The sequence below is a fragment of the Argiope bruennichi genome, chromosome 8 (genome assembly GCF_947563725.1).
Source record: "Argiope bruennichi chromosome 8, qqArgBrue1.1, whole genome shotgun sequence".
NCBI classification, from domain to species: domain Eukaryota; kingdom Metazoa; phylum Arthropoda; class Arachnida; order Araneae; family Araneidae; genus Argiope; species Argiope bruennichi.
The window spans coordinates 79,448,623-79,472,172 of record NC_079158.1 but is presented as its reverse complement, the minus strand read 5'-3'; the positions used below and the strand labels follow the sequence as shown (position 1 = coordinate 79,472,172).

The 23,550-nt window shown below is 25.2% G+C and overlaps 1 protein-coding gene across 1 annotated transcript in view; it reads right to left on the bottom strand.

Annotated features, from left to right (window-relative positions):
* LOC129981975 (cell adhesion molecule Dscam2-like) overlaps nucleotides 1–23,550 on the bottom strand; it is a 560,888-nt gene that overhangs the window by 183,055 nt on the left and 354,283 nt on the right. The window contains exon 11 of the mRNA XM_056093054.1: nucleotides 2,482–2,661. Coding sequence (XP_055949029.1) covers nucleotides 2,482–2,661 — 180 coding nt within the window. The remainder of the gene's footprint in view (nucleotides 1–2,481; nucleotides 2,662–23,550) is intronic.

Genomic DNA, 23,550 nt, shown 5'->3' with positions numbered 1-23,550 from the left:
AATGATATCATCTGTAGTTATTCAGGAAAATCTTTACAATTTTGGTTACATTCAAATAAAAATTTAATTAAAGTTTTGAAAATTTGTTTCTTAGAGATCAACTATTACATAAAAAGTAATCAATGTACCAATCTAGAGGCAGCAGCACTCATAAGTCGCTTCTTAGAATGTTTTCAACTGTATTTTTATCATGCTTGCTAGCAGTATTAATTGCTATAAATCATGTTATAGAAATTAAAATTCATATTATATATTATAACTGCAACACAAGTAATACTTATGTTAAAAAACATGTCTTTGTATACTTTGACACAATACTGGTGACGAGTTTTTTTCTTAACTTTCTTCCTATCAGAAAAAGTTATTAATAACTAGAATTACCTCAATCCCAGGGTATATAAGATTTTAAATTAAAATAAAACAAACTTTAGTGAACAAAAATTTGTAATTACTAACAAACGCTATTATTTTTTGTAATTGCAAACAAAAATAAACGTTTTATTAAAAAGAAGATTAATAAAACGTTTGCAATGTGAACTAAGCAAAATTATTTGTATTTTAGCACTTTTTAAATGCAGTTATTTGGTATCCATGCGATTCATATTATAATATTTCTGTGTGTGAAATTGTCATAATTAATTCTAGAATACTGGGTTTGTCATCGATAAAATTGTTGAAATATTTGAATAAAATTATTAAAGCATGACCAGGAAAAAAAATGGAGTTTATATTGACAATACTTCAAAGTAATCTTGAAATTGACAAATACTTGTTGAGTAAGAAAGGTAAAAATAATTTTTACTATTATTGTTCTACAAAATTGGTATTATTAAAAAAAAGTAGTTATGTTGATTTGTTGAAATTATTTAAAAAGGCTATTTAATATCCAAAAAATATTTATTTAAAAACACGCGTGAAAGAAGAAAGCAATTACAAAACAGCAAAATTAAATCTTTTTCTTTCTAAATCATTTCTGTTACGAAAAAGTTCTTTTAAATTTGTTCAAAATATGAATTCTATTGATAAATTTTATTAATGCTTTCTAAGCCTTAAACATTTTTAAAAAAATGTCTTTATTAACAATTTAAGTTATAAATTTCCCTTTATTATAAATAACTGAAATTCTGGCAAAAGAACTACAAATATTATTTAATGCTGATATTGCTTAGGAATGTGAATGCTTGAATTATAGGATAAATATGGAGATTATTGTGAGGAAAACATTCTTATATTGGTTGGGTAAATACGAACGCTATTGCAAAAATAAAATTTTTCAATTATTTGAATAAATATGAACATTACTGCAAATGTTTCACTGCATCGATCTGTCGTGGAAACTAATATTTTTTGCGGAATGAATATTGTTATGAATTATTTTTCGATTTAATGGTTATAAATGGTGATGGTTACAAATGGTTAATCATCGTTTGCAACAGTACGTTGTGAAATTAAATAAAAATTATACATCATAAGAAGAATTTTAATCCATTTCTTAAACATCCTACAGTTAATTTTAAATGTATAGTTTAATTCTATAAGTAATTTTAAATTTGATTTTAATTTAAAATTTAATTAAATTTATTCATTTAAATTTAATTAGTGATTTTCTAATCAAGTATGGTATAATTCTATTTTTAATTTTAAAAGTATCGGTGGCTTTCAATGTATTATGTTTCTACGTAGAATTAATTTTACTTTCTCTAGTCATCGTTTGCAACAGTACGTTTTAGAATTAAATAAAAAATCATACATCATACGAAGAAATGTAATGCATAGAGGATCCTGCATCTCTTAAATGTTCTATATTTAATTTAAAAATGTATCAATGACTCTCAATGCATTATGTTTTCACGAAGAATTAATTTCACTTTCCCTATTCATCGTTTGCAACAGTATGTTTTGAAATTAAATAAAAATCATAAGAAGGATTTGAATGCATATAGGATCCTACATCACTTAAATATTATGTATTAAATTTTAAAATGTATCAATGGCTTCCAATATATTATGTATTTAAGTAGATTTAATTTCACTTCCCCTAATCATCGTTTGAAACAGTACGTTCCGAAATCAAATAAAAATCAAACATCTTAAGAAGAATTTTAATATACAGAGGATAACACATGCCTTAAATGTTCTATATTTAATTTTAAAATGTATTAAGGGCTTTTAATACAATATGATTTTATGTAGAATTAATTTCACTTTCTCTAATCATTGTTTGCAACAGTACATTTTGAAATCAAATAAAAATCCTCCGAAATCCTCATCCATAAACACTCCAACGTTGCTAAATGATTTAATGAAATCTAAAATGACGCCATTCCGACTCAGAGCGCATTGATCAACGAGGGGTAACGTTTCAGTCGACCTTGCAAGCAAATCCACCTACCGCAACATAATTATCACTTCTGGCTGCGAAGCAACAGTTAGCAGTTGCTGCCTAATGAGAATCGGAAGCGGGTGTAAATGTTCACTTACCATGAACGGACAACTTGACAACAGTGCTTAGGTCAGCACCAACGCCGTTGGCCGCCTCGCATAGATAGTGACCTCTGTCCTCTTCTGTTAGGTCCTTGATGCTAAGAGAGCCATTCTCCAGCGTCTGGATGTGGTAATTGCTGATGATGGACTTAAAATTCCGACTGGCTGAGTTGCCTCCTATATGAATAGAAGAGTATGGGATTATGAAGTGGCTGGGTATTCCTTAGAAATGAGGACTGAAAGCCCTTGACATGGGATGATGACTTTGTTCCATGAAAATAAGAGTGCTTTCCGGAACTGTTGTTCAGAAGAATCGACTTATATAAATATTAGGTCATATTATATAGGTTTATTTTAGGATATTGTGTATAAGTAGTTGAAATACCGTTTCGAAATTAGATATCCGTTAAAAAATTAAGTATAGCAGATGATTACTGTAAAATTAGAAAAGAACATGTAAGTGGTTAAATTTATTTTATTTAATGCAGTCATTAAAATAAATATGAGTCCATGTTAAATGCAATTAGCATAAAATAAATAATAAAAAATATCGATTGATGATAATAAGTATTTATGATGACATGATTTTTAAATGATATCCACATTATTTATAAATATTTCTTCTTTTAAATAATAAGTGATTTCATTTGAAAACAGTAAAAATAATTCTCATCAAAGCTTGAAAGATAACTTTCTTCATAAGAAATGGACAAATCAACGTGTACAAAAAAGGAAAAGCACATTTAAAATACAGGAAATTTATATATTCCATACTATAACAAGAGAAATTCGATTAGCCAAAATTATAATACTATAATTGATTGAAATTATATACATTCTTTGGCTTTGAAGAAAACGGGGATAGAAATATGATTGGTGAAAATTATCTAAAGAATAATAATAATAAATAAATAAATAAAAATAAAATATAAATTGTATTTTGTTTAAAAAATAAATTTATTTTAAAAGTCGCACAAAATCAAACATAAGTTACTTGAAAACAATAAATTCTGAACTGCAGTCAATGTTAACAGTTCTAACTTTTTTTTTTACACATTTTTTTAATCGAACACTTCGTTAGACTTATTTAACGTCAGTCTTTCTTTATAGAAGAAGGTCCTCATATTTGGAGCACATTAAAGATTTTAATAATGAGATTCCTAGTTTCCTTTTTAAAATAGTGGAAATTTTCGTAATTTATTTATTTTTAAAAACTTTATTTAACTGCTATAGAATAGCTTTTTAAAGTGAAAAAAAAAAACTGTCATAAAATTTAGCCGCCTATCTGATCAAAAGAATTGGTTTCCCAAAATGAGTTAACAATTATTTTAAGTACAATTAAGGCAACGTATTTCTCTAATTCATATAAGCATACAGCGTATGGATACAAATATGAGATTTAAACATTGCATAATTTTTCAATCTTGAAGATGAAATGGTATAATTTTTAAAATGTCTAAAATGATAACATATGATAAAAAAACCACATTATTTTAGTTTTTTTAAAAACAATATTTGATACAGTTAAGGAGGCTTTATTATGTTTTTTTTTCTAGTTTACTGTGTTTCCTTGGACATAAATAGTCTTTATGAAGCAGTATTCCTTATAGGTCTCGGTGTATGCACAAGTTCTTCTTTATTATTTTTAGATATAAGAGATATAGATAAGAGATATGCTTAAACAATTTCATTTCTGAATTTAAGCTTAAGAAGTAAGCAGAATCTTATTATCAATTGAATTTAAGTAGATTTCTTTCACATTTGAATAAATAAAAATCAATCTTCTAAACTAAGATAGAATTTAATATCATTAAAATATAAAGAAGTAGAATTATATAAACATATATAAAAATCAAATAAAATGTATTCTGTTCTTTGATACAAATTAAAGTTTTAAAATTTAAGATGTGCAATCAAATTTACCCTTTCTGATTTGTTTTGTAAATATATTAAATATTTCTAAGTTAAGATATTAAATATTCCTATTTTTTTTCTAATTCAGTGTTTATTTTGAGAAAAATACATGTACTTAAAATATGAATATCATTTTCCCTTTACCCATATCTACCCTAAATTCATGTCTTATGGAAATCTAAAAAGTAACAATATCATTTATTTTCTCCTGAATCATACTTGTATCAAATTATCATATTGCCGCATTGAAAAGAGGCGGTCGACTCTCCATGGCTGAATGGTCATAGCACTGGTCTCTTAATCAAGAGATCGTAAGTTCAAATCTCGCTAGAGACAATGCGATTCACAGTCTGTGTAAATATTTAATTCCTTGATTTTATGTTTTCCTTTATTTCATGTTCCAGAAGATTCTGGACATTTCTTTAGTTTACCAGAAAGTGTTCTGGTCTTTTCTTACTGTATCCAGAAAAGTATTCTGGAACTTTTCCTGCTAGTATAAAAGCAGAAGATCTGTCAGTCACTGTGTTCTCAATTCAGAGTTGAGTTAATAAATTGGTTTAACTCTACTTCTTGTGTGTGTCATTGGGTTCCGCACTAAAGAATCTACGTGACAATATTTTAAAACTTTTAAACTCAAATAAAATCGTTCCTATATGTTACATATCAATGTTTGAATCCATTAATAATTTCAGAAATTCCATGGTACACTACTCATGTCAATTCTATTATATTTAAATTAATAGAAACATGCATAAACATTGAAGCAAATATAATTATGCCTTAACTATTATACTTACGGAAAAAATTTACCCCTTATTATATAATAAAGAAAAAAAGAACAATTAAGTAATTATAAAAACAAATATGGTGGATAGAAATTTTAATCATTTATTTTATCACTTCATTTAAATAAACGTTTTTTTATATATATATATATTTCAGAATATATTGCCCCATCCAGCTATCAAAAAAAAAAAAAAAGAATCAGAAATAACTTGAGTCTTTCTTAGAACTCTATATCTTCAACTATTTCTTACTTCACCCTGAAACTGGAACTGTATAGACGATCCATTGACATTCTTCTCTTGAAGATAAATGGTTCAGCATAATTCGAGCGAAAAATGTTTATATCTCTTCTGGTTCACCCTTTAACTTTCTTTCTTTCTTCTGAATGACGAAACTTTCTTATCTCGACTAGTCTATGTACTCTGCGACTAAGCCTCCAGAACTACTATCCTCCAAGAAGGAAGGACTACTTAGACATTCGATATGGACCTGCTGTCACCTCAACATAGCAGGTAAACACGTCACTCTTCCGAGGGCAATTCTTCGTGAACCTCTATTTATCTAAGACTGTTTTATCGCATGAACTTGGTTTCGAAAAGTTCCTTTTTCCATTTTTTTGAATCTAAAAGAACTATTAACGTGTTTCTTTGTAGGATCATTCTCTTTTTCTTTAGCCAAGAATAGGGATATTAATTTACGATACATATGTCATATGATGTATAATGTCTGTATCAATCAGAACCACCTGTTGGGTTTGAGGAAAGTATGGATTTTTGTTTGTCTTTTAGTATTGTTGAATGAATTTTGAGTCTTTAAATAATTTAAATTATTAGAGGCATTGTTTTTTATAGTCTACTGACTTATATATAAAGATAGAAATAAATAAATATATTTGTTAATATTAATTATTATTATTAAAATATTATATTCTTTTGAAACTAAAAAAGTTTATATTTTCATCTTTAATGGCAGTTGCATGTTTAATTCCTTTTACCTGTCGTGAATTACTTTCAGAATTATGGTCCACTCCGTTAATCTAAATTGAAAATGTGATATCGTTTCATTATTCCAGCCAAATTGTGTATTTTTTTTTATCTAAACTTTTAAAACTAGCTACTAAACCAAATTAATAAGAAAATAAAAATATTAATGATTATAAAACAAAATATTGAAATAACTCAAAATATTCGAAACATTTCTTACATAAAATATTGCAATTACAGTTTACAAATGCTGCCACATCATAAAAGTTTACCCTAAAGTTTCTATAAGAACCAGCTGTTCGGTTGAAGAAAATATGGAATTGTTTTGGTCTTTCTCTTAACGAATAAATTTTACGACTTTGAATAATTTAAATAATAAGTGACACTATTTTTCATTGTGATCATTTATATATAAATATAGAAAAATATACATATTTTTTAGATTAATTATTATTTTTAAAATATTACATTTCCTTGAAACAAAGAAAATTCTATATTTTCATCTTTAATTGCAGATAGCATGTTATATTCCTTTTACTTGTCATGAATTATCATCAGAATTAAAGCTAACTCTGTTTACCTAAGTTGCAAATGTTAGATTTTTATCGCTCCAGGTTGAATCTTGTGACTTTTTTTTAAATCTAAACTATTAAAACTAACTTAATCAAACTAATAAGAAAATAATAATAATAAAACAAAATCATACGAGAAATAAAATATTAAAATAATCTAACTGTTAAAAAGATTCTTAGGTAAAACATTGCAATTACAGAATGCAAATGTCGCAACATCTAAATAAAAGGTTATATACAATTTATTCCTAGAAGAAAAACAAGGAAGATCATAATATTATATTATATATATATATATATATATGGGTTATGTTTGGGCAAGGAATCAAACAAGTATTTTCTGTGAGGTTACTAAATAATTGTCAAAAATTGGTAATTAAAAAATACACATAATGCAAAAATAAAAAAAAGAAGCCGGTAATTCAAAACAGGATCACAAAAAGTAAGAATATAAGAAAACGGTAAAATACCAAAATTTAAGAAATTAAAAATATCCTATAAGAAAATTAGATAAATATCTGAAACGTAGAAAAATCATAACACACTTTAACAATAATTACCCACCAAAAAGACCATAACTATGACAAAAAGAGTTTCAAAACTAAGCGTAACTCTAATACAATACCTCTATAACGTGAATCATAGCACAAATATATATAAACAGTAAATTACCACTAGTTAAAAAAAGTCTTACAAACCAAATATCAAAATTAAAAGAGCATCCACTTACTAATTGAATCTTTCAAACTGTTTAAAAATAATTCTTTGCCAAATAGAACAATGGTCAAATATAAAAAGACTTACTGTAGCTTTACTTTAATAATGATTTAATAATTTTCATTCATTCAGACAGTTTATGCATAAGATAGGCAATGAAATTGCTAAAGTGCTTCCGTCTTAATGTTACTAAAAACGCATTGTTACAAATATGCTTGTTACTCTATTGTTACAAAAGTGCCTCGGTGATAGTGAAAATATTATTTTCTCTCTAAAACAAAAGAAGTAACTGTAAATTTTAAATAATTCATATGTTCAGATTTCGCTTTTAACCCACTCTATGGCTTTAAAAATACTCTTCTCTCTAAATTCAACAATTTTTAAAAAAATACATCATAAACTATTTAATTATTTTTCATTGAGTTTTTATGTTTTGATAATTTTTGAAGCTTTTAAATATTACTCAATAATATTCCCTCATAAAATGGGCTTAGTAATTAAATTATTTATTAATAATTCATAAAAACTATTCTAGCACAATAAGAAGACAGTCAGTGTAAGTTACATCTATAAATTTGTTGCTGAAATAAAAACTGAAAAATTTTCAGTTTCTTATTTCAAACCCATAACAAAGAATCTTGCTTTGTTAATTTATCGCTAATTAAAAATAAAATGAACTTGATCAAACAATCTATTTGATTTCTCTTTAAAATCAATTTCATTCGTGTTCATCTATTTGAAAAAAAAATGTCCATTTAAAAGGGCAAAACAAGCTTATGTCTTTAAATACCAATACATTTGTTTTTCTCTCAGTAATTAAGATTCTTTACAAGTTTCAACATCTAAACACTCAAATAAACATTATTTTTAATCCAATAACTGCAAATAACTGCCTCGTAATTATCACATTTTCAGCAAACATGTATTTATACTTACAAAATTGTTTACACAAGTTTATGTTATTTAAAATATATTTTCATTAAATAGTTTCTAAGTAATGCTGAGCCAGTTAATGTCCTTGATTTCGTCGTACATTTTATCTAAAATATTCTAATTCCTTTGAAGATAATTGCATTTTATTGCTGAAAAGATATACAACTGACATGAAACATCTCTTATTCGAGAGGTTTTAAAAATCTGTACACAGCGTCGTAATTTAATGAGATTAAATCTTATTTAATTCTCATAAATGAATCGTCTGTTTATCTTCTTAGACATAATTAATTTTGTTTACAGGTTAGCATACGGATTTTATTAAATTCTTTGAACACTAAAGTGGATAAGGTAATAGTTTGATTAAAATATGCATCTTCAAAGGAATTAATTTAATTTTGATTATAATTTACAAATGAAAAGGGACATTAATCAATTAAAAATATTAATTTCCGGGATAATTAACACTGTAATATACTAACATAATACAATTTGACCGATTTAAAAAAATATATTGAGTTAAAATTCTAGTTTAATTCTGCATAGAAAGATAATATAAATTACATGGCACAGATTTATTATGTGCATGCACGTTTAAATTAGGTTATTAAAGTGTAGGCAAAATATTTCCTCGTCTTAAAGAGAATTCAAAAGCTTCATCTTTATATTAAAATTAATCACGTCTTGAGAGTATTTGACATCTCAAGAGTTTGACAATTTAATAATTACCTTTTAAGAGCAGCCATTTCACTAGAATTAATGAAGAAAGTTCATTTTATTTTAGACGGTTAATTTAAAATGTGATTAAATTTTTGTATTTTTAATAATATGCTAAAAAGATCATCAATAAGCCATACTAAGGACGTATTGAACTTGTTTATATTAAAATTAAGCCAGTTTTAAAAATTAGCGCGGAAAATGCATATTTAAAAAAAAAAAAATGTTATCTAGAATCTCTAGTCTGAAACAACGTGGCATGATAATTTTTTAGTATTGATTTTGTTTATCTATATTTTATTTTTAAATTGTATTCTTAATCTTATTGTGATGCTAATGCGAAAAAAAATGCATTTTATATCTTCAAAAAATATCTAACAGTTAAAATGATAAAAGTGTTGATGTAAAATGAATTTGAAAATGCATTTATAATGAAATTATTAAAAAAGTGTGTGAGGAAAAATTAGTATATCTATAAAACTATTTATATATTTTTAAATTGATCTAAAAATGAATTACATTTCGGGCAAAAACGTTTTTCTTTATTGCATGGCAAAATTTAGATAGCCCAGGTGCTCAAATATAAAATAAATAGCGAAAAGTATCATGACTCGTAATAAAATTAACATCATAAAATAGTTCATTAAATGTTTATCCCATTCTTTTCAAATTTTCAGAAAGTTTAGAGACAAATTCTTGGATAATTAATTTAATTCAAAATTGAAAAACCCTATTGTTGTCAATTTTTGGATCTAGATCTCCTTAAAAAGTTCATTACAAGCCTGTTTGCAAATCTTTGCATTCCAAATGCAGGAATTTACTCATTTTTTTAAAGTTTGTCAAAGGCTGGTCTAGGTATATATTCCTTTCTGCAAATCATAAAAAAAAAAAAAAAAAAAAAAAAATCGGAAAAAAACTTTTATCATTAATATAGAGATTTGTATTTTCATTGCAAAAGATATCTGAAATTAGATGTTTAGTAAAAATGAAGCAAATGATACACCCATATTGATAATTAATTATACATCTGTAAAAAGAAATCATTTATTAACATTAGGCGTTACTTTGTCGAAAAAGAGTAAGTTTGCAGCAAATTTTTGGCGCATATATTCTTTTGATTTTTTTTTTTTTCGTTTCTGTATATAAAATATTAATGATGAAAAATTTGTAAAGTATGGTTTCTCTTGTAAAACTGTTAAAATAAAGAAAGATATGTAATACTCTATTTAATTATAGAAAAATTAAAACCTCTAATGAATAATATATTTTCTACTTCTTTTTCCCCACGAGATGTAATAGGTTTTCGAAAAACGAATTGGGATCAAAGAATTAAACGTAGAACTGCAATTTGCTGAAGTGAGAAAAGTTGGGGAGCGAGGGAGGAGTGGTCAGTTAGAGATAAGAAACCAGCTGTCCGTAGATAGGAGGGGTAAGATGGGTAAACCGGCTTCCCGTAGATTGGTAAATAGGACTTCCCGTAGATGGGAAGTAGGGGGCAAGAAAAACAGTCCTCTCTTTTTCAAATACTATCTTGCTTGAGGTGGATATTTTTTGAAGCAATCTTCGTCGAAAAGCTATGCTTAATAATTTAGAAGCTGCGCTTAGAATAAATGATTGCTTGGAGTGTTAAAATAATTTGCAATATCTTAAATAAAAATAAAAGAATGGGAATCTTGCAATTCAATCTTTTCAGCATTATTGAATTTATTTTGAACCAAATCAAAATTTTAAAAAATCCAGAATAATCCTAAATAATTTATATGTTTTTAAATTTGCTGTTAAATAATATTTATGTTACCAGCAAGTCAGAAAATATACGCAAGATTTGTGAATTTTTTGATGATCTTTTATTGTTAAGTTGCTAAATGCCTTCAGTCACGACAATATATCAAACACAAGAATGAGATATCGCCTTATATTAACAGGTAGGGGAAAGTGGTGATTTCAATGATGTATAAATATCCAGGGTTAATAATACTGATGATTAGAACGTACCATTTTATGATGGCACTTGTTGTAATTGACCAAAATAGAAACTATTTCACATGGCTATTCGTTTTCTTGCCATTGTTTATGGAAGTCTAATAGTTTAGAATATTGAAGTATCCAAGCGATAAAACAAAGTTTCGGCTAAGGTTATCCAACTTATAAAACTGAATTTATATTCGGACTGAATTTTAACCTTTTGCACTGCTATCAATGGTTTTTAATTAGATTATTCGATAAGGAGAAAAAATAGCAAAACAGATAATATAAAATTCATTTTATAGAACAATATTATTTTCGGCTGTAATTTTCAATTATAAAGGATTATTTTCGATAATATCAAAAACTAAATGTTAAAAATTGATAAGCGAATTTCCTGAAAGAGACAGATAAAATAAACTAAAATATTATTTTCAAGATAGTAAAAAAAATTTTTCTTGAAATTGTATTCGATATTTAAAAATAAAACGATTTAAAGTAAATTTCTTATGTTGAAATTCCTTTAAAACTTTTCCATTTAAATACGTTTCTTCTAAGCTTTCTTGCAAAGAATATATATATATATATGAAATTGCATCATAATTGGACTGAAAATTTTATACTTGTTTCTACTTAAATTCATACTAAGAAATTTTTTTTATAATATTTTCTACGAAAAAGTTTGTTACTTTATAGAAATTCTATCATTTGTTAGTATTTTTCTATTATAATAAAAAGAAAGATATTGAATATGCATTTCCTGGAAAACAGGAATTCATCAGTTTTATTTGCACATTGAGAAATTATGTTAAAATAATGCAGCTTATTCATATATTAATTTAGTATTGCTATAAAAGGCTCTATAAAACCTTTCAGAAAATATATTTCACAATTTGGAGGCAAACCTTTGCAGTAAATTAAAAAAAAAAAATTAAAATTATTTATGCAGGAAACTATTTAGAGATTATATTAATATTTTATTCAAAATTTGTAAAAAAAATGAGGAAGAAAGAACAAATTTCTTCCTCATTTTTTTTAATGAGGAATATAATGAAATTCATCTTCTAGAATTCTCAGAATGTATATAAAAAATATTTACTGAAAATATCTTAAATTTCTTTTATGTTTATGTATATACTCTTACTAAAATATGGTTTGGTATTCAAACCAAAAATCAATCCATTAACTGACGCAGCATGTTTGGAGTAGCATGCTTTGTAAGTATTTATCCAATTCCATTCAAACAACTATAAAATCCCGCATATTTGTGTATTACTCTACATTCAGAATCTCAAAAGTAAATTTATCAAAAATTTTCGCTGAAAATAAATTTAGTAACTTATTGCTCATGTTTAAGTTCATACTGAATTATGGACTGAAATTCAAACAAAAATAAATACATCAATACATAATATTTGGATTATTAACTTCTGCCATTTGTAATTATCTTTCTAATTCCGTTTAAAGAAATATAAAACCCAGCACTTTTGTGTATGCTTCTTCTAGAATCCCATATAAACATTTACCAGAAATATGTACTGAAAACATACTAAATTAATAATTAAATTAATAAGTAAATTTGCATGCCCTAATTCAAACAAAAAAAGTCATTTATTATCACAGAATGCTTGGACGATCATAATTTGTAAGTATCTACCCAATTCCATTCAAACAGGTATAAAATCTAGCATCTTTGTGCATTACGCTACATTCAGAATCTCAGAAGTAAATTTATCAAAATTTTTCACTGAAAATAAATAAAACTATTTATTGCTCATGTTTAAGCTCATGCTGAAATATCGATTGGTATTCAAACAAAACAAATACGTTAATACATAATATTTGGATTATTAACTTCCGCTATTTTTAATTATCTTCTCAATTCCATTTAAACAAATGTAAAATTCAGTATTTTTGTGTACGCTTCTTCTAGAATCTCAGAAGAAAATTTACCAACAATATTTATTGAAAACATACTAAATTAATTTGCATACTTTGATTAAATTGTAGATTGGCATTCAAACAAAAATCGATTCATTTATTATTACAAAATTTTTGGACTACCATGATATGTAAGTATCTCCCCAATTCCATTTATACAAATTACACAATTCTATTTCCCAAAGATGCTGGTATAAAATTCTAAATTTTTTTGCATGCTTCTTTCAGAATATCAGAAGAAAATTTATCAAAATTTTTTACTGAAAATAAATAAAGCTACTTATTGATCATGTTTAAGCTCACATTGAAAATTAGATTAGTGTTTACACAAAAATCAGATCATTTACTATAGCATAATACTTGGATTATTAACTTCTTCGATTTGTAATTGTTTTCCCAATTCCATTTAAACACATAAAACCTAGTATTTTTGTGGACACTTCTTCGAGAATTTCAGTTGAATATTTACTCAAAATATTTACAGAAAACTTACTAAGTCATATGCTAAGTTATCAATTTTATGCTCATATGTAAGATCATACTGAAATACAGATTCGCACTCAAATAAAAATTAATTTATTTTTCATCGCAGTATATTTGGGCTATAAACTTCCATCGTTTGTCAGTAACTCTCCAATTCCGTTAAAGCAGATATAAAACCCAGCATTTTTATATACACTTCCTCCAAAATCTCAGAATAAAATTTACCGCGTTTTATTCCGCGCATGGTAGATTATTGTTACTGCGAGGTAATTTATCACCATCTCCAGCTTTTAGAGGTTATTTATTGAATTTAAGGATTAAAGTGGAGTGATCTCACAAAGGCATCACTGGATCTAAAACCATGAAAATGGATCCAGTTAGTTTAAGTGCTTTTGAGAGCGTTTTTGGAGAAGTCTTTAAGTGAATGTTTTCTTTTAAATCTTGCCTTTGGGAGGTGGCTAATATGACACAAAAACGTTAAAATATGATAAATGGGAATTGTTTTCTTCAAAAAACATATTTCATGGATGCCCATCAGTATATGTGTATTTTTTATTACTTTTAAATGGAATTTTGAAGCGAAGAGGGCGGAGTTTTAATGGTTTTCATCGATGAGTTGTAGACAACCTGTTAAGGATTGCGGTGGATAACTAGATAAATATCTTAGCCGCAAGTACATATGAAAAATAGAGTCTGAGGATTGGGAACATGCATTACATTTTTCAAATTAAAGAAAATTCAAAATTCTATTTTCAGAATTACAGCAAAATAAAATTTAATGCTTGATACATCTATATATAATATATTTTACTCTTAATTTACTTTCTACTTTGAAATTATAATGAATTTACAAAAGTTATTTAAATTTGAAAATGTATTATTTTTTCAGCACGTCTATGCATAAATACAGTTACTGAAATTTTGAAGATTATAGAAGAGAAATGCAGTTAAAGTTCTTTGAAAATTTATTAAAAATTAAAGCCAAAAATCTGTTTGAAAATCTGCATCTGTAAATCAGTCTGAAAATTTTATAATTAAAAACTTTATTTTTGGATTTTATCTAACTAAACCAACTCTTTAAATTTAAGAAATTAAAATAATAACGAATATTGTCAAATGTACATAACAATATTGAAAATATGTTAGAAAATTATACCGAAATAATATTGATATAACTACAAAACAAACATTTTCGATTTGAAATTGTGTAAAAATAGATTTATCTGCAATAGTAGAAATAAAAATTATTGAAGAAAAGTGCCAACATTTTGATAGTTTTTTTTATGAAAAATCTAATTGACAGTTTGAAAATCATTTTTTATTGAAACCTATAACAGAAAAAGTAACTACTGCCAGATTTGATAACTTTAAATCCAAAAACATGCCGAGTATAGGATTTTAAGAGAATTATTTCTTTTGGACGCACGCCACATGTTATAAATACAATGCCAGTTTTCACTTACTACCATGCTAAAATCAATTTAAAACATTAAAAATTCAAATTCAAATTGAAAAAAAAAGATGATCATTGAAATAGAAAATTTCAACACAAGGATATACGATCTGTGAAGCACGAGAATTGAGTTGAAACGTAGTAACAAATTATTATTTATTTTGAAAACAGTCTTTAGTTTTTGCATAAATTTTCCTGTAATGTCTAAATTTAATATGAATACAAAATTCTTGACAATTCCTGTATGTATAGTGAGTTTCAAGAAATGAAACTTCGCAATAGAATATTTGCGATCTTGAAAATTACTTCGATAAGTTATAATTGTAGAACATCTTTTTAAGGCTGGAAGTAAAATATTTTGTTAAATGTAATAAAAATAAATTAATTAAGACATTATCATTCGGATGGAGTAGCCAGTATTTAAATGATGGTCCCCTTTTATTTTTTCCAATACATTTTTCAAAATGAAAATTATCTCTTTATTGGATTTAAATCATGTCTGCTTATAAACCTTAAGAGGAATAAATATTCTGCATAAGACGTTAAATATTGACAGCATAACATTCAAAATATTAAAGAAACATTGACTTGAATAAAAATATCCAAAAAATGATAGAGGAAAAGACAAGAATTCCAAGTATAAATCATTGTGGAATAAAAATTTAAAGAATGAGTATTATGCATATTATTTACGATTTTTAATCTGTACGCGAGAACAATGGATTTCTATTTATTATAAATGCCAAATATTAATTATTTTAAAGAAAGTAACGTAAAGTGAGAAAAAATAATCATTGATGAAAAAAAAATTGGATTTTGTCCGATTCTTCTTTCAATATCTTTTTATTTTCCGGTTGATTTATAAACCTGCATTTCGGAATGAAATACTAAATATGATATTTTCGTTTAAAGTAATTGATAATATAGTATATAATAATTGTAGTCTTAACAAGGATATTTTAATTTCGTAACATGTTTTTTAATTGTTCTAATTTAATACTTTTTAAAATCAATAATATATAAATTTTAAAAGTATTTTAAAATGATATATAATTCCATAACTTGTGTTGCTCTAATAAAATGCTTTGTTTTGCAAACTATAAGCAAATGATATTTTTCCTACAATTAAAATTTTATTCTAGGAGAACAGAATATGTAGAAAGTAAACGCCTTCTGAGAGATACTAACACAAATATTTGATCTTAAAAATAGCAATATAAAAATCTGAATTATTTTCTGAAAATTTGGTTCTCACTTCCTATCACTAAATCGATTTATTAACATTACAGATTCAGCAAATAATAATAAGGAAAACGTAGGAAAAGAAACGAAAGCGGCTTTTCGCTAAATTTTTCTTCTTTAATAAATCTTGTCAATAAAAATGCTGTTTCTCAGCAAAATACACACACAAAAAAATTCATAAAAATCGTTGTTTACCTCACGTGACATGGTTAAAGTGAGCCGTGAAAGATATAAATCCTTTGCTTTCCTTACAACACTTTAAATAATTGCGGATAATAATGCGGAGTTAATTAATCACCTTTACGCTGTAACTCAAAGGAAATAAATTAGTTACTTACTTAAGAAACTGCTGCACATAAAGTTTTGACAAGTTTTCCGAGCAATTAATTTACGTTCAGAAAGAAATCAAGACGATATCACTATGAGTAGAGTTTCTTTTTAAGATAGATGTTTTAAAGAAAGAAAGCATATTCGTCAAAACATAATGCATATAAACCGAAATTTAACAGTTTTACATTTATACTGTTTTTTTTAAAGTTGAATATATATTTATATACATATATATTAAAACTCCAATGACAGTTTTAATAGTGGAATAATGAAAATTTAATTTGTTACTTAACTATTTATTTGATTTTTTTTGTGTAATATTTTAAAATTAATTGAAGTTGGTATTAAATTTTATAGATACTGCTGATACATATTTCTGATGAAAAAATTTAAAAAGATTTCTCTAATGAAAGATCAATCATAGCACTTCCACTTATATCAATATGATATTCTAAACTAAATATAAATTCTCGTCGACACATACGTTATGAATTAGCAAACTTAATGTAGGTGATAAATTAAAAAAAATACTACTTATACAAAATTATATAAATGCTCAATGACATTTATAACGGTGAATTGAATTTAAAAATATCTCCACCGATGCTAAATTTCAACCTCTGTTTTGACTTCTAACAATGCACATGTATTAAATAAAGTGCAATAATCTAACAATGTAAATATTTAAACAAATAAATATAAATAGAATGCAAATAAAGTTCAGCATTAATAAACATTAGTTATGGAATCATAAACTTCAGGCTTTATTTAATATGAAGAGTTGATGTCTGCAATTTTTACAATACTGATTTATTATTTTTATTTTAATTTTAATTTGAAAAAAAAAATTTTATTAAGAGATCGCAATTCAGTCGGATCCATTTCTAATGACAGTTTTTGATTTAAGCATTCGCGAAGTTTTTTAGTTCATAGAATTTCAGGCAGTCATTACTCACTTTTAATGATTTTATATATTTACATCAAAAATATGCTAAAAATTACAATTTGTGTTATATTTCTGAACCATTCTGACAATATGTATGAGGTATTCGATAGTAAATTTCGTTAGTTAATCGCTGACATTCATATTTAAGCTATTTGGAGACTTTAACTTGCTATAACTGATAAATTATTTAAACTATTATTATTATCTACAGGTTAATTGCACATTTTGATAAGAATAACTTTCAGTATAAAATAACAACTGATGACGTGAAAGTGCTTTAAATTAAGATGAATTCGCTCATCAGATTGAAATAAAAAAATGAAATTATATTCTATATTGAGATAAGATTGGGATTCAATGATCTTTTTAATCTCTTAAACATATGCATTGGTTCTTTTGAATCACGTGTAACGCTCGTTTCTTAAGGTGTATAAATGAAATTGAGAATATCAAATAAAACATTGCATAATGTATGAATATTTGAAAAGTGAAAGTAATAAGGTTAATAATTTATACATAAAAGACCACTGCTTAAATATCTAACATATTAGACGTAAGTGAGCAATATAGGATTATGAATATAGAAAATACAATGAAGCTTTTGAATATAACTAGCTGTTTTAACATGTGAAATAAATTATGCTCAAAGTTCTACAAGTTTTAAAAGATATGTCATTTGCAATAATAGTGAAAAAATAATACAAAATTATGAATATATTTTATCGGCACTTGAAAGTTACAAGTAAAATGTAAAAAATAAAAAAAATAATTAAAATTATATGTAAACATTAAATAATTATATACCAGATTCTATTTTTTCTGCATCTGATTGATTTAAATTTCTCTTCTAATTTATTGTCCTTAGAATATTACTAAATTATCATAAATATTGACATTATTTTTAAAAGAAAATCGCCGTTCTTCAAGGAGCGTTGCAATGGATGGTGAAATTAATTTTAAATTATTAAAAATATTTTTATTAAATATATTTGCGATCCTTCCACTGGAAATGATATTATTAGAAAGTAAAATATCCATAGACTTTTATGATTACAGTTATTTCTTGTCTCTTAGGAATAGGGATTTTTGATTGTTCAATAATTGAATCCATTGTTTTTACTTGTTCACTGGATTTTTACTTAATTGTATCTGAGCTCAATTTCAAAAAAAAAAAAATATTTACAAATCTTTTGAAAATTTTACTGATTTTGTAATTCGCTTGTTAATTTCTTGCTAATAAATTTTCTTTAGTGAGTAAAGTAATTAAGTAAGTATTTTGATTCGTTAATAATTTGTTATTTTGAATTACATATGAGTGCCATAAAACAAATTTATATGGTTTTGTGTAATTGTAATATTTTTTATGAAGAACACGATTGGAACTAACATCTGTTAAATACTAATTAATTTTTAAAGATATATTCATGATTGAAAAAGATAATACCCGAGGAAATCATTTTAGATGTCTAATACAGTAATCTATGTAAAAAGCAATATTTCCGAAAATTTCAACCATTATTCAATCCTAACTAATGAATTTTTTTATTGATGACAAACTGCGCTATCTGATATTATGATTCATTTTAGTGTAACGGAATTAGATGAAGATTTTCTTTTTGTTCACATTTATTTGTTGGGAATATTAATCAGTACTTTTTAACTAATTATCAATGCTTCCATAGTTAAATTTAAAATAATGTCCTTCAGTAAATTTCGGCCATGTTTTTTAAAAACTCGGTTAAAAATTGCATAAAATTATATTACGCTGATATTTAATTGTTGAAACTATTGAATTGTCAGTTAAAATTATTTTTTTTCAGCGCATAACATTGAATTGAATTTCAAAAATTCATAAGTCCTTCAACTGCTTTGAAAGAGAAATTCAGAAATAAATGCAGTAATAGTCCCGAGCGTTCCATGAAAGTATTAATAAAATATGATTTGTTTTAATTACTAAAGTTCTTTAAAAAGTTCTACTACTATTAAAGTTCTTAGTACAAATCTACGTAAGACATTTGTCGAAACATTTTTCAGGTCATTTTAAAATTTATACATAACATTATTTTAGTTTGTCTTTTTTAGTTTAATTTTTACATGTGAAAAGAAATAAACATTTTGAATACTTTATTATTTTAAAAGACATAATTTTAAAATTTCGCATCAGTAAAATCTTTGGAGGAAAAACGAGTTTTTTTAATCATTTGTGTATTGCTAATTAACTAATAACTTCAATTTCATTTTTAATTATGTGCATTTACATTTGATAACCGGATAGAAAAAATGAAATTAAAATTAAAAACTCACTTTTATTTTTATGTTGCCATTATATACTATAAAAATAGATCTAGATTAAATTAAAATCATTGCGAAAAAATTCAAGATTATTTAAGTTTTATTTTAAAAATAAGAAAATACAAAAGTATCTCTGATTTTAAATAAGATATCAATATTTTATATCCCTAGCTCAATAAGCAACTCTTACGTACGCCTTATAAAAGTCTTCCACATTTCAATATATTCCTTTTCATTCGTATCAAAATATCGTATCATCTTTACGTCTCATTTTTCAACTATAATGAAATATTTTACTTTGCGCTCATTTCTTGTAAAGTTCTGAAGCATTTTATGTACATTTACATATTTTGAAAATTGATTGGTCGCTTCCGAGACGCAAAGTTACATAAAATAGTATAATATTAATTTATATAATTATGCTCAATAGTTTTCAATTAATACAGAATCTCCAATCTAAAGAATTAAACTACCGAAACATTTTAATGTAAATAACTTTTCATGAAAATTATATATTAAATGAAATTGTACAGTTAGTAAAGCACGGAAAATTAATATCGTTTCTGAAATTTAGAATTGAATCCTCGGTAAAACTTTTATTGTTATTTAACATGAGTAATCAAACTGATTGTATTATTTTTGCTGTTTCTTTAAAATGCTGTTGTAAACAATACGGAATAAAGTATACATTTTTTTTTATAAATATGCATGTCCTTCTAACTTTTATTTTAAAAAGGAAAATATTTTAAAAAATAAATAAAAATTATGATAATTTTATAAAGCAAAAATATACAAATGAGGCACGTGTGTGTTTTTTAAAAAAAGCAGAAATGTCAAAAAAAAAAACAAAAAAAACTTACAAATAGGATTATTAGTAATGATTATTTAAAGGAATATTTTCCAGGTTAAGGTATTTAACAAACAAATGCAGAACAAATATTTATTATTATTATAGCATAAAATATTTAAATTTCCTTTCGAAATCTAATTCCAGTGAATCAATATTTAATTTTTATAATTATCAAAAATACATTAATGAAAAATAATTTGAATTCAGTCAATATTTTTATATTTTGATATCAATTTTTTTATAGAAAAAGATATTTTGTGTACATTTGTTTGAAAAGGAAAAAAATATGTGATATATCAGGAAATGAAATACTAGTAATACTTTCTTTTAAGATAAAAATTTTCCAAGTGGAGTTCTTAGAACATTAATACATAACAATGTTGAATGTTTAAAGGTTACGTATTATTTATCGTACATATGGAATTTTGCTTTCTTATTCAAATTGGCCCACTAAAAACTGAAGGTTTACCTTTGTTCAATACTAAAAATTTTATAAAATGATGAATTATATTTTGAATTTAATCGACATTATTATAAAAATAAAATGTCTTTCTGAAACAAATTTATCGATAAATTGGATACAATTATTAAACCATCAGTTTTAAATCACATATCTATGAATTAATCATTATTTAATACTAGAAATTCTAGACTAAAATAATGCTTAAAAAGCTTAAAATAGGACAGAAGACTAATTAATCAAAAAAACCATTATATTTAGTAGAGAACACGAAGGTTGCTTTTTAATAGCATGATAGGGAAGAACTATGAAATTGAAGTGTTTGCTATTTTTCACATCAATTCATCATTTCATCTTGGAAACGTATTCCATTATTATTAACCGTATATCCTTGAAATAGTCTTCCAATCCGGCAGCCAAGAATCGTAAGATTATTTATTCATCAAATTAAATTTGTTAAGCCTGATTGTTGAAGATAGTGAAATAAATGACGTAACAAATATTAGATTAATATCGTTTCCAGCAAATTCAGATTGAATTCCTTCATATGTGAAAGCTAGGCTTGGAATCTTAATACCAAGATATTGTAAAGATTTTAGAATTGAAGTGGAGAATAATAACTTATGTTGCATATAACGTTGAATAGATGTCTCTGATAATTCTCATACAATATCAAACAGTTTTTCTCTTTGTAGTTTGTACATTTAATATTGTAGAAAATTTACTTGTTGGCATATATTATTATTCAGATATTATAAAATTCGGTTTTTAAAAATTAGAACCTATCATTTAGCTAAAACTTTATCTAGCAACCGAAAAGAATAAATCAAAATATTTTTTTAAGCCTTGTTCCGTATTTAGAGAAATGAAAACTGTAAAGAAATATTTACTTTTAATATAAAAAGTTTGAATTCAAGCAATTACTGCGCAGAAAACGGAATAAAACTTTATGAATTATTTTAATATATTTGACGAACTGCCCTGATTAAATCCAGATACTAAAATTTAGCCAGATAAAAAATTAAATTGAGATAAAAGAAAAAAAAAATTGAGAAAATTTTTCAAATCATGTCTTTAACAAATCAATACCAATGTAAAAGTACCTTAAGATAATATTTCCAATCAGTACATAAAATAATGATTTAATTATATAAAATATAGAAACACTTTTTACATTTATCTGTCTATTTTCTCTATCTTCCGGCTTTACGAACTTCACCATTAAGAAGCTTGATTCTTTCGAAAAGAAAATACTGCTATATGTAAATATATTGCTTTTCAGTTTCTTCTGATTAGTGCCATTTCTTAACGAGAAATATAGGAAATTTAGCTTTCACAAATACCATTTCATGTTTTATTTCGTATTTATTCATAGTGACCCTTATGAGATGTATTCTACGATAAGAATTGTTTATTTTTTTAGAATTTTTTTCTTGTTCAATACATTTGTAAAGTTTAGCTTCAAGACATAATCCTTTGTCTAGACACATACAGTTATGGGAATTGCTTCTTCTAATTCACCACGGAGTTCCTTAATCTTCTAATGTTTCCTTGCTGGATGGAAACTACATTTTTTTTTTTTTTTTTTTTTTTTTTGTAAATTATGAAATTGAATTCATTTTACTTTTTAAACTTTTTTCTTAAAGTATCTGGTATTTTGCCAAACACTTTAATGCACATATGCAAACTTTAATTTCTACATTCTAAAATGGAAGTTTGGATTCCATTTACAGGTATACCGAATAATATTGTGTATATATTAATATTCAGTGCAAATACTATGACTTTATATTTTTTGTCTGTGTCACATGAAATATAGTTACAGTAAAATATGAGTACATGTAAATAAATTTTGTTTTGAAGAATCACGCTAAAACAAATAGAAATGTGACGAAATAAATAAGCTTCGGTAATGCAAATAACATTTAAAACATTTTATGAAAATTGAAGATTTACAGTTAATTTATTTATATAAAGTCTGATTGTAGCTTACCATCAACTACAACTGCTTAATATACGCGTTTGTATACAATATTACTTAAGCAGATATTTGGGGCTTACATATTTTATAGAAATTAATTCACCTTGCTGTCACCTTCAGGCAAAATTTTTTACTAATTATGCTTGATTGTTAGTTAACATTATACTTATATTTTATAATTCATTGAATTACGATTTTTTACAAATTTATTTATTTGGCAACTTGCTGAAATTATTTTTAATTGATATTACTTTAATAGATTTCAAATATTTAATATATTGTTATTCCCCTTGCAGTCACCTTGAGGCAAGAGTTTTACCAATTATACTCGATTGATTGTCAAATTTATCCTGATATTTTATAAATTGTATAATTTCGATATTTTTGAATATTATTTATTTGACAAGTAGTTTAAAATTATTTTTTTTTATTTCAGTTGAAATAGTCAAGGCAGCCGTCTAATCGACCAAGTCAGAAATCCGCCACTCATTACCTGTACAC